General features: G+C 34.5%; 1 protein-coding gene across 1 annotated transcript; it reads right to left on the bottom strand.

The window, feature by feature from the left end:
• Positions 1 to 371: 371 nt before the first annotated feature.
• mdfic2 (MyoD family inhibitor domain containing 2) lies at positions 372 to 12,376 on the bottom strand. Its single transcript, XM_022667726.2, has 4 exons — positions 12,090 to 12,376; positions 8,589 to 8,673; positions 4,472 to 4,666; positions 372 to 985 (listed from the first exon to the last, which is right to left on the bottom strand). The coding sequence occupies exons 1-4, from the start codon at positions 12,090 to 12,092 to the stop codon at positions 729 to 731; spliced, it is 540 nt and encodes a 179-aa protein (XP_022523447.1). The 5' UTR covers positions 12,093 to 12,376; the 3' UTR covers positions 372 to 728.
• Positions 12,377 to 13,771: the final 1,395 nt, after the last annotated feature.

Here is a 13,771-nt window from a genome sequence, read left to right as displayed (position 1 = left end):
GTAAACTTTTAGTGAGTGTGCCGTGAATTTGTTGCCAAATATTGATAATATACTGCAAACGAAAACCATGCAATACAGCGGGGATCAGAAATTAGGTTTAGCTGCAGACCAGATATTTTTAAAGATTTTTTTTAAGATTGCGGTCCAATACACTACTGCTGCCTTGACTAGTGAATTGGGACACATCCGGGGGAAAAAAAACGCCCTTATAAGGAGACAGGGAGCGGAAAAACGAGAACGGTTGGAAAAACGAGAACGGGCGAAAACTAAAGTCATGTCAAGCCCAACAGAGAGAGAGACAGGGCAGGAATGTAAACAAAAGCTCACCAGAGAAGCATTTTATTTTATTTTATTTTATTATTATCGTTCATTATAGTTCAAGCAACCTTACAGGCCAGATGTTTCATGCTTGTCTATTGCCGACCCCTGCAATACAGTATATTGTAATATCGATATTTCATCCCAACCATATTAGAGACGATTGCGATCAGCAAAAAAGATCAGTCTGCATAGTTGTGTTTTTATGTAAAGTTCATGTTGGATGCTAAAGTTGGATGTTGACAATCTTTTTCTGGTTAGGAGTGAATTCATCAGTTGGTACCATCGTCCACTGTGTTGGCTCTGGACTGGACTGGACTCTGGAAGACCACGCTCACCGTACGGCTCACCGCCTCTTCAGTCTTCAGCTCTCGCTTCGCTTTTGGCTCGTTTTGACGTTAGCGCTAGCATTAGCGGTAACAGATCTCCGAGAGCTCCATGGCGAGCTCCAGACACTCGCTGGTTTCTTGGCAGGCGTCGAACAGGCCGCAGTCGAAGTCACAGTTGCAGTTCCAGTCGCTGCTCTGGACCGGCTCTAACGGCGCCACCAGATACTGGTAGGCGGGGCAGACGTGGCTGACGGCTCTCTCGCAGGTTTCCGGCAGCATGACGCACAGGTCGTAGAAGCGGCAGAAGAGGCAGTTGAGGACGATCCCCGCACAGGCATCTGATTGACAAAGAAGAGCAAGGTAATTATGGGATTTGTAAGCAATAAGTAAGGAACTTATTCCTTATTCATGGCTTTTGCGAGCGAGAATGGTGGGCTGTTTCGATGCGTCCTAATGGACGGTAATGAATGTTGACTTGCAGTTTGTCAGTTTAGTCAGCAGGAACTTTTATAGCGTGATCAGAATGATAAATGCACACAGAGTGAGCATACCAGCAGCCAGCTTTAAAAAAAAAAAAAGTGGTTTGGACGCACCATATACAGTATTGAGAGTTTTTTCATTGTTTTATAATGTTTGTTTCACACCTTTAGCCTTTGTATGTCTTGTGTGTTTCCTTTTCTGTTCCTTCTGTTTCTGACCTGTTTTTCAGTCTGTTTAGTTTTCTCCCCCATGTTCTGTTTTTTATGCACATGTCCTGTCATCTGTAACCCCTCCTGTCTCATTTGTAACCCCACCCCTTTGTTACTTCCACAGGTGTCTCTTGTCTGTGCCTGTGTATAAATACCCCATGTGCTCCTTTGTTCTCTGTCGTGCTTTTGTTTGACGCTGTGCTGTTTAACCCTGTCTGGATGTTAATCTGTGTTTTTGTCTACAGAGTTCCCGTTTGTTTTCTTTATACTGTTTGATTCTTTGTTTGTTAATTTCACTTCTTTGTTTGTTAAGACCTGGTTTAGTCGTTTGTTTTATAGTCTTTGTTTTTTTAGTCTTAGTGTTTATTTATTTGTCTTAGTTTTTGTTGTTTTTGAAATGTTAAGAAATAAAACAGACTTTCATTTGCATCCTGCCTGCTCTGCATTACAGTTTGTCATTGTAGATTAAAACTAAGTACACCCTACCTATAAAGGAAAAAAAAATAGAATATGTTTTATATTTAACATTTTTCAAAAAGTAGCTCCTCTTGCTTAGATTAGACAGTTTTACACATCTCTGCTGGTAGAGTCACCTGGATTTCAGGCTTTTAGTTAACAGCTGCGCTGAACTCATCAAGAGTTAATAAGATAGCAATAAGCATCGAGATGCACCTTTCGTAGGGTGTACAAAAGGGCACAGAGAGTAAAAGTAGAGACTTTACTGCAGCAAAAAGAGATAAACTCTACATGAATTCCCTTCTTTATACGTGTCATTAAATAGTTGAGACAGAACGTCTTCAGCGACTTTTAAACGGTGAGGAGAACTTCAGCTACTCCCTCACACGTGTAATAAACCCTAAAAGCTTCTCTGAAGAACTCCTACCCCGGGATTCTGTCTCACAGCGAGAGAGAGAGACACTCACAGGCCCTTAATGACCCGCTGTCTGTCTGCACCTCTTGTTTATAACATTTTAAAAGCCTCTGCTCTCTCCCATGGCATTTCTTTACACATGCATAATTTAAAGAATCACCTTTCCTTCCCTAAGAGAGAGGGAACTCAGGGAGCTGTTTGGAGGTCTAATCAATTACCATCCATCTTTATCGGAGATCTTTCGCTTTTTTACGCCTCATCAAAGGGTCACCAAGTAGTTACCATGAGGGAAAAGCTTTCACACTAAAAGACGAGATTAAATAAAATTAATAAATCTACAATTAATTTATAGTTTTGAGACAACTAACTTCCTTATAATCCTTATACATATCCTTATAAAACGCGATGTGGAGAAAGGACCATAAAGGCTAGAAACACCAAACACGGCTACAAGGTACAGTAGGTGTGAAAAAGCTTAACTACCAAAAATGACATTCATTGGCCTGATGGTGGCGCTATAGCAAAGCATTATACTTTTGAAGCCATAACTTCAGAACCATAAGGCATATTCTCAAAATTCCATTTACTTTTATTTTTTGGGTCGAGCCATATAACTTTGCAATTTGGATTATGAAGCTCAACCCATGTAGAATTTTTGCAAATTGGCATAAAGCAATTATGTTTGTTATATAAAAATTTGAATTAGAATTAGAATATATATATATTTTTGCCTCTACCTGCACTGCATATTATAATAATGTATACTGTTGGTTGTTTTGTGTTTTTATTTTTTAAACAGTGCAAAAGATAAAAATACAATTAAAAATATAAAAATGTGTGAAATGTACAGTGTGTTTATTAAATAGAATTTGTTAGAATATAGAGAATTTTAATTTTATTAAGGTATCAGATTTTTGTGAGTTTTTTTATAGTGATATATATTCTGTTAAATCCAGATAATGCCTGCCTTTGATAGATATGTAACGAAAAATTTAAATTGTACAATTATTTTGTTTACGTGTATATGTTTATTGTTCCATTTTATATATATCTATATATATATAATATATATATAGTTTCATTTGGTGTTTGTGACAGTTCACTATAAAATCAATTGTAATCAATTTTCAATAAAATCTGTGAGTTAAATATCATTTTTTTTGTTTGTGTTATTTTTAGGTAATTTGATATCCTTGTGTTGAGAATGTGTAATATTATTACAATAACAGGTTTTTGTGAGTTACATAATACATGAATAATATATCAAATATATTATAAATATAATATAAATATAAACTTAGTATAATTTTACCAGATTTTTTTTCCAGATGCATTTTTATGTATTATATTAAAGTAATATTAAATGCCTTGGTAGATATGTCATGAAAATTGAAAACGGTACTAATTTTAGTTTTGGATTAAACAGGCTGTTGCATTATTTGTACAGTATGGATTAATTTGGCTTGTGTGATTCTTGCCAGGGCACTATAAAATCAATTTTATTTTTCCCTAAAATGCATTCCATATTTACTTTATTTCCACTCACATTTTTATTAATTTATTTAGTTTATATTTTCTTATTTTGTCTTTAAGTTTTAAACATCACAGTACTTTATAAAACTGCATCCATACCCAGAATCTGAGTTGCAGAAGTTGCTGTATCATAATATAAACGCAGAGTGATGCTCAGCGCTCGGATCATTCATTATTCATGCATCTAAGTATGTCAGCTTAATCGAATATGCTGCTTAATTTACTTAATAGTTTTTCCACTGGTATGGCCAGTGTCCCTCATATTTCTTCATTCTGAACGATACACACATTTAAATAACCAGGAGCTTAAATACACACACATTCCACGCTGGTGACAATGATGGTGACAAGATAATAACCTCTTCTTCTGTCAATTTTTAAACTAAAAATACATATATAATTTATAAAAGTGAACGTTTGTTTTAAAATCACAGAATTATGATTAAAAAATGAGATAACGGCTAATTACAAAATACTAATATAATAATGTAGAAGTGAGTATATAAACTAAATAATCTAAATAAGCATAAATAAATCATATTCTGGTTTGTTTAAACCTTTTTTTCTTAAATAATTCAGCATGTGTGTTCTGTATAGATTTAATAGTAAATTTAAAGTATTTAATAATAAATTTACAATGTGAAAAAAATCCAAGTGTGTCCAAATAAAAAATTTGAACCTTAATTTTTAACATTAAAAGTACCTACCCTGCTGTAAAGCCCATCACTCACCGTCAGCATCCTGGGAGTCAGAGAGGGAGCTGGTGGAGGACGAGTCGATGCTGTATTTATCCACCGAGCACAAGGAGAAAGAGGGTCCAGCAGGTCCTGGATCTGCTTTATTATCTGAATCGTGTTCAGATATGGTACTGAGTCTGTGCAGAGTTCTCTCTGGAGCCGAGTCCATCACTTTCTGACCTGGAGAATCTGAGGAAACAGCGTTTCTGTCAGTAAAAAACACTAATTTATACTGAGGTTTTACTAAAACTCAACATACTGTACAGTGCATGCTGACTGCTAGTGCTGAGTCCGAGTCAAAACCAAGACCAATATCTCTAGAGCCGAGTCCGAGTCAAAACCAAGACCAATATCTCTAGAGTTGAGTCCGAGTCAAAACCAAGACCAATATCTCTAGAGCAGAGTCAGAGTCAAAACCAAGACCAAGACCGCTAGATCCGAGTCCGAGTCAAAACCAAGACCAAAACCAAGACCAAGACCGCTAGATCCGAGTCCGAGTCAAAACCAAGACCAATACCTCTAGAGCTGAATCAGAGTCAAAACCAAGGCACTAGAGTTGAGTCTGAGTCAAAACCAAGACCACTAGAGCTGAGTCAGAGTCAAAACCAAGACCAAGACCACTAGAGCTGAGTTCAAGTCAAAACCAAGACCAATGCCTCTAGATCCGAGTCTGAGTCAAAACCAAGACCACTAGAGCTGAGTCCAAGTCAAAACCTAGACCAAGACCTCTAGACTTGAGTCTGAGTCAAAACCAAGACCACTAGAGCTGAGTCCAAGTCAAAACCTATACCAAGACTTCTAGACTTGAGTCTGAGTCAAAACCAAGACCACTAGAGCTGAGTCTGAGTCAAAACCAAGACCACTAGAGCAGAGTCCAATCAAAGCCAAGACCAATACCTTAAGAGCTGAATCAGAGTCAAATACAAGAGCACTAGAGCTGAGTCCAAGTCAAAACCAAGACCACTAGAGCTGAGTCCAAGTCAAAACCTATACCAAGACCTCTAGACTTGAGTCTGAGTCAAAACCAAGACCAATACCTTTAGAGCCAAGTCCGAGTCAAAACCAAAACCAATACCTTCAGAGCTGAGTCAGAGTCAAAACCAAGACTAGTACCTCTAGAGCCAAGTCCAAATCAAAACCAAGACCGCTAGAGCTGAGTCCAAGTCAAAACCAAGACCAATACCTTTAGAGCCAAGTCCGAGTCAAAACCAAAACCAATACCTTTAGAGCTGAGTCTGAGTCAAAACCAAGACCAAGACCACTAGAGCTGAGTCAGAGTCAAAACCAAGACCAAGACCACTAGAGCTGAGTTCAGGTCAAAACCAAGACCAATGCCTCTAGATCCGAGTCTGAGTCAAAACCAAGACCACTAGAGCTGAGTCCAAGTCAAAACCTAGACCAAGACCTCTAGACTTGAGTCTGAGTCAAAACCAAGACCACTAGAGCTGAGTCCAAGTCAAAACCTAGACCAAGACTTCTAGACTTGAGTCTGAGTCAAAACCAAGACCACTAGAGCTGAGTCCAAGTCAAAACCTATACCAAGACTTCTAGACTTGAGTCTGAGTCAAAACCAAGACCACTAGAGCTGAGTCTGAGTCAAAACCAAGACCACTAGAGCAGAGTCCAATCAAAGCCAAGACCAATACCTTAAGAGCTGAATCAGAGTCAAATACAAGAGCACTAGAGCTGAGTCCAAGTCAAAACCAAGACCACTAGAGCTGAGTCCAAGTCAAAACCTATACCAAGACCTCTAGACTTGAGTCTGAGTCAAAACCAAGACCAATACCTTTAGAGCCAAGTCCGAGTCAAAACCAAAACCAATACCTTCAGAGCTGAGTCAGAGTCAAAACCAAGACCAAGACTGCTAGAGCTGAGTGCTGGGACTTTGCTACTTTTAGGAGGCTCGCTAAAGCTATGTAGCTGTGTGTGTCTAATCTTTCTGTAACTTATAAATGTGTATAACGGCATGGACATCTGCATATATATTTATATGTGTAATATTGAATATTGCATCAGCCCAGATTTCCCACATTGGTGCATCCCTGTTTGTTTGATTTTTAGTTTTGTTATACTTATTTTTTTTTTCATACTAATTTAATACTAAATAATCATACTAAATACAACTGTAATATTTATGTTGTTGCAGTGGTACAATCTTGAAATGAACAAATACGTTTTAGTACACCTTCAGTATTTTCTTATTTGAACTGTGTGGTGTGTCACACTAATCTGTGTGGGATTTAGCCTTTGAATCTGCTTAACGCCATTCATTCCCCCAGCCCCATTTCCACATCATGTGTTGCCAGGTATAGAACACAACACAGGTAGAACAAAGGTAATTGCTGAGCTTCAGTAAGGTTGCTAAATGGGAAATTTACCACCACCAGCACCACTAGTGTAGTAACGAATATTATAAGTCAAAAAATATCCTGAAATACTGTAAAACCTTAACTAAATTCAATTAAATGTAAATATCAGATCAGAGACAGTGATATTATTTACTCATAAAAACCCTCTTGACGTTAAATCTTATCAATAGCAGCCAGAACAAAGACGCTTCTCCACGATGCATCAACAAACACGTGCATATTTAACGTGAACGCAGGAGGAACAAAGCAGCGCTGCCTCATTCTGGCTTCAGATGCGTATTTGTCCCCGAGCAAATGTTTCTCAAAACATGGTGGCCAGATCCTCTCTGAAATAACCCTCCTGCTCACCCACCGGTCTCAAAGCCCAGAAATCACTCAATAATGAATCTGCCTCTCTCAGACAGATCGGAATAAAAACTATTAATGAATTATGGCCTTGGCTGAGCGGGCCTGTTTATTTTTCTCCCACCTATCCCAAAATGAATTATTCACCCTTCTTTTTCTCTCTTTTATTTAACATTTAATGTCTTATGATTAATTAACACACGGGACGCGTTTTTCCGTACAGGAATCTGCATTGTTAGTTCGGAATAAAAGAGAAAAGGAGAAAGACAAATGAAAATGGCTTTGGGCTGTATTGGCTGATTTTTTCTCCTCCCTCCCCCCTTCTGAACTGAATAATTCACAAAAGTGGGTAAAAAGTAATTTGCTCAGAAAGTTCTGAGGCATCTATTTGTGAACATGAACATATTGTACATTTTCAGACTTAGAGAAATATATCACTTTCCAGGAGGAAATAAAAACACGGCTCACGCGACAGCCGTGAGGTTCGGCGGAGCGCCAGGTATGAAAGATTTAATCTAATGAGATCCTAATGTATGTTGTATCTGGTGTGATTCAACATAAGCGCTAAATATATAAATATATAGATATAAAAAATAGTTTAAGCTCAAAAATATCTTCGCAGTTTCCATTCCAGACAAATCATGGTTTTCCCAATGCAGGGGACTATGAAAATTAAAGAAAAAAAAAAAACAGGGCTTCACTGTGATTGGGAAATCGCCGGTTCGAATCCCAGTCATGCAGCTTGCCATCAGCTGCCAGAGCCCCGAGAGAGCAAGGCTATATGGATATATGGAGATATTCATATGGAGGCATTATTATCATTATTAGTATCATGATATTCTTGATCATTGACATCTGTGTGCCATATCATATTGTATGCAATAATACGATTTAATTTTCATTTTGTTGCAGTAGTGTATTGTCATATCACCAAGATGTCAATCATTATTGCGAAAAAATACCATGAAATATCAGAATATTATTTTAGGGCCATATCGCCCACCCCCAGTTTGTATGATATTCTTATAGCCTCTACCTGTGTTGGTTCTATGGTAGGTTGTGACTAAATGAATAAATAGCAAAATTAGCAAAATCAAGGTTTTAAGGTTTTTTTCCCATTTTTAAGCTTAAAAGACAAAACACAGCCAAAACAGTAACGTTTATTCAACGTTTTTTTTGCTATTAGGCTTTAGCAATACTAAGATTCCCAACAGGGGAGCTTTGTAGACGTTTTAACAAAACGTCTACAAAGTCTTTCTCTATGAATGATATTTATGTTTATTCTAAATTAAGCGTTTTATATTGAGCAAATAAACACTTACAGTCCAGAATAAAGAGATTATAAAACATTATTTATGTATTTATGCAGAAACAGTTTATAAAACAGCTTAACTCACCACTGCCAACCAGAGAGACTCTCTCCTCAGTGCTGATTAATTCGAGCTTCTGCATCTCATCACGTCTTGCTTTTTTCCCAGCCATCTGCACAAGTACACACACACACACACACACACACACACACATTTTAGCAAATTGAAAATCTTTGGAATTTAATCAAGAGGAAGATGGATGATCAAAAGCCATCAAACCACCAAACTGAACTCTTTGAATTTTTGCACCAGGAGTAAAGCAGCATAAAGTTATCCAAAAGCAGTGTGTAAGACTGGTGGAGGAGGAGAACATGATGCCAAGATGCATGAAAAAAACTGTGATTAAAAACCAGGGTTATTCCACCAAATATTGATTTCTGAACTCTTAAAACTTTATGAATATGAACTTGTATTTTTTCTTTGCATTATTTGAGGTCTGAAAGCTCTGCATCTTTTTTGTTATTTCAGACATTTCTCATTTTTTCTGTAAATAAATGCTCTAAATGAGAATATTTTTATTCAGAATTTGGGAGAAATGTTGTTTGTAGTTGAAAGATTTGAATCAAGAGTTGAATCAACATGAAAAAAATAAATCAAATCTGACATTTGTGATGGAAAAATGAACGTTGATTCAATGTTTCAGTTGCATTACATCTTTTAATGTCCTCCCCACACAATAATATTAATATTAATAATAATTATTCTATAAATGTCCCTTTCTACACTACAAGACCAACACAGTACAGGCTATAAGAATAGAATACCAACAATACATACATATTTAATATAATGAAACATTAATACAATCCATACATATAAAAACGTAGTGTTGAATCAATGTAAAATTGAAGTACACAAATAAATACAATCTGACGTCTGAGATTAATGTTATTTAGTGCATTAGTTACTGAAAAAAGAATGTTGATTCAATGTCATTTTGCTATCTCAAAAGTCTTTATTTTAAATAACATTTAATAAATGTTAATGTTTTGGTTGCATTATATATTTTACATCTTAAAACAACCTTTATTTAACACTAATATAACTAACATAATGTGTTATTATCTAAAAAAGAAATCATGAGATAATGTGATATCCCTGAAAGCAATTAACATTTAATAAATGTTAATATTTTGCTTGCATTATAATTTTTTAACTTTAAAACTACCTTGGTTGTAAATGTTGAAATTCTGACATTGATTTAACGTTCATTTAAAGGTTTGAAATGGTTGAGATGGAACATTGATTCAAAGTCTCTTTCCTGTCTTGGAAGTCTCTATTTTGAGATAATAAGTCAATATTTCACTATATTTTTTCCCTTAAAAATGATGAATTACTTAGTATCTCAGAAAAAGAAAACATTGAATAAATGTTAAGATTTTGGTTGCATTACATCTTTTAAACCTTAAAATAAACCTTTATTTAATTTTGCCTTACAGGCATCAGTAGTTAATGTTAAAATTCTGACATTGAGTCAACGTTCATTTAAACGTTTTGAACGGTTGAGATGGAACATTGATTCAACGTTCTTTAGGTATCTTGGAAATCTTTATTATAAGTTAATAAGTCAATATTTTACAATATTTTCTCAATGGAAGCCTTTAAATAGCTTCTGTACAATCTACAATTACCTAAAATAATGACTTAAAATCTAAAAATAATACATTGAATAACATTGAATAAATATTTTGGTTGCATTAGATCTTTTAAAACTTAAAACAACCTTTATTTAACATTAACAGGCATCATTGGTTGTAAATGTTGAAATTCTGACATTGAGTCAACGTTCATTTAAAGGTTTTGAATGGTTGAGATGGAACGTTGATTTAATGTTTCTTTGCTATCTTAGAAATCTTTGAGATAATAAGTCAATATTTTACAATATTTTCTCCATTGAAGCCTTTAAATAGCTTCTGTTCAATCTCATATATGAGATATTATCTAAAAATACTTTCTTACTATCTCAAAATAACTAAATATCCCTGATAGCAAATAACATTGAATAAATGTTAAGATTTTAGTTGCATTACATCTTTTAAACCTTAAAATAAACCTTTATTAAATATTGCCTTACAGGCATCGTTGGTTAATGTTAAAATTCTGACATTGAGTCAACGTTCATTTAAACGTTTTGAACGGCTGAGATGGAACATTGATTCAACGTTCTTTAGGTATCTTGGAAATCTTTATTATAAGTTAATAAGTCAATATTTTACAATATTTTCTCAATGGAAGCCTTTACATTACAGCTCCTGTACAATCTGCTATTACCTCTAAGTAATGACTTAATATCTCATAATGAGATAACATCTAAAAATAATTAAATTGAATAACATTAAATAAATGTTAAAATTTTGGTTGAATTAGATCTTTTAAACCGTAAAACAACCTTTATTCAACACAAAAAGGGCGGCACTAGTTGTAAATGTTAAAAAAAAATCTGACATTGAGTCAACGTCCATTTAAAGGTTTTGAATGGTTGATATGGAACATTGATTCAACGTCCTTTTGGTATCTTGAAAATCTTTTTTTATGAGATAAAAAGTCAATATTTTACAATATTTTCTCCATTGAAGCCTTTAAATAGCTTCTGTTCAATCTCATATTTGAGATATTATCCAAAATTAATTACTTACTATCTTAAAATAATGAGATATCCCTGATAGCAAATAACATTTAATAAATGTTAATATTTTGGTAGCACTATATCTTTTAACCCCTAAAAAAACTTTATTTAACACTAACATTCATGATTATGATATGATTATGATAATGTTGAAATAATGACATTGAGTCAACGTTCATTTGAATGATTTAAATGGCTGAGCTGGAACATTGACTCAACATCCTTTTTCTGTGTTGGAAATCTTTATTTTGAGATAATAAGTCAACACTTTACGATATTTTTTCCATTGAAGCATTTACACAGCTTCTGTACAATCCACTATTACCAAATAACATTGAATAAATGTTAATATTGTGGTTGCATTATATATTTTAACCCTTAAAAAACCTTTATTTAACACTAATATGCATCTATTTAAAATGAGATTTTATCCAAAAATAATTACTTGCTGATAGCAAACAACATTGAATAAATGTTAATATTTTGGTTGCATTACATCTATAAAAACAACCTTTATTTAACATTGTCTAACATGCAACAATGGTTGCTAATGATGAAGTTCTGACATTGATTCAACGTTCATTTAAATGTTTTGACAATGGTTGAGGCTTGCCACAGATAATAACATCTTTTAAATGTTAATTTCTACACTACAAGACCAACACAGTACATGCATTAAGAATAAAATACAAAACGAAATGCATTTAAAATCTATTTAATGTAAGTAAAGTTTAATACAAAACCATATAAATAAAACCATAACGTTGAATCAATGCAATGCAACTGTTTCAATGCATTAGATACAGAAAAATAAACGTTGATTCAACGTTCTTTCGCTATTTGGGATAAAATAAGAGGATCAATCGTGCTGAATGCCATTAAATAAACTCTATAGAACTTACCATTCAGCTAATGTTGCTGGATGAGGATTAATGTGAAGCTTCACACACCAGCCATCACACACACACACACACACACACACACACACACACACACACACACACACACACACACGCACACACACAGTAACAGAGTATCTATCACGCGGCGCCTCTGATCTCTGTAAATAAGATACAGCCCTAAGATTACTCCACAGATCTATCTCTGAATCTATATATTAAAATAACATAATAACCCGGATTATGTCGAGATCTTTATCTTAGGAACTCATCCCTCCATCCCTCCATCCCTCCATCTCTCCATTCATCATCATCCCTCCATCCCTCCATCCCACACCCACAGGGAACTTCGCTCCTGCTTATCTGAAGCTCTGCAACTGAGTGAATCACATGAGTCGACTCACCACCCTGCCACTCTGCGGTGACGCTCTACTGAACTCGCGAGTGAATCATTTCTCTGAATCGGTTCTGTAAAAACAGCGAACCGATTCTTTTCGTTCATGGTTTAGCATGAAAAAAATATTAAAAATCCAAATTTTATTTAGTTAACCAACATAGATGTTAGAAGCTATTTTGTGTTCTTTGAAACGTTGAATCGACTCCTAATAACTTTATTTATTTATTTTTTCAGTTCGAATATGTATTGAATATACAGTATATAAAAAAAAAAAATCTAATGATAGTCTTAATTTTAGATATTTGGCTATAATTAGCTACCTGTACAGGTACAGGTGTCTTTTTCATCTATTTTTGTTAATTGAACAAATTCCAAATTAATCAAACTTTCCTTTAAAGATTCTTCGATTTTTTTTTTCAAGTTTAGTTTTGATTATTTTATCCTTTTAATAAAACACAAATAGTAGGCTTTGGGTTTAGACTATTCTATGCATTATATGTTGTTGTTATTATTATTATTATTATTATTATTATTATTATTATTATTATTATTATTATTATTATTATTATTATTATTTATTACATTTATTATATTATATTATTATAATTTTTATTGTGTTTTTTTAAATAGAATTTCTAAAAGCTAGAAATAAAGACACTCATATAAGAATGGACACAATGACATAATGTTTCCCATTTATTTAAACACTGAATATAAGATGAATATACTAATTATACATTTATACTAATAATAAAAACATTTAAACGATGAGAGAAGGGCGCATTTTTTCGTTTATGTATTATTAAGTGTTAGAAATAAATAAAAATAAATAAATACAATTATTTATTTATTTATTTATTTATTGTTTTTAAATATGCCTACTACTGAATAATAAATAAACCGAAAAAATGCACCCTGTCCCCAGCACTAAAGCTTCGTCTGATTGGTTGGGAACAAGGGCTTCAGTGATTGGTTCTGAATATCACCGCGTCACCTAATTGGACCAGGTAGTCTGCAGGTGATTTGAGCAGAAGGTAAATGTTGTGTAGACGTAGCGGGGTGTGCGCGTGTGAAGGTAAATGTGTTTGTTTGTTTGTTTAAAGTAACTTTACTCGTCTAAGTAAACTGCAGTACAAATAAAGACGTTAAAGCTATGTTTTAGACAGGGTTGGGAAGACGTTTCTCTTAGTGCGCGCGCGCGTGTGTGTGTGTGTTTGTGTGTGTGTGTGTGTGTGTGTGTGTGTGTGTGTGTGTGTGTGTGTGTGTGTGTGTGTGTGTGTGTGTGTGT

The sequence above is a fragment of the Astyanax mexicanus genome, chromosome 5 (genome assembly GCF_023375975.1).
Source record: "Astyanax mexicanus isolate ESR-SI-001 chromosome 5, AstMex3_surface, whole genome shotgun sequence".
NCBI lineage: Eukaryota > Metazoa > Chordata > Actinopteri > Characiformes > Acestrorhamphidae > Astyanax > Astyanax mexicanus.
This window is presented reverse-complemented; position numbering and strand designations above follow the sequence as displayed.

Coding starts and splice junctions, on each gene's coding strand:
- mdfic2 (XM_022667726.2), bottom strand. Junction 4,667..8,588: donor AGTCTCTCTGGTTGGCAGTG/GTGAGTTAAGCT, acceptor CTGTTTCCTCAG/ATTCTCCAGGTCAGAAAGTG. Junction 986..4,471: donor TGACTCCCAGGATGCTGACG/GTGAGTGATGGG, acceptor TTTGTCAATCAG/ATGCCTGTGCGGGGATCGTC.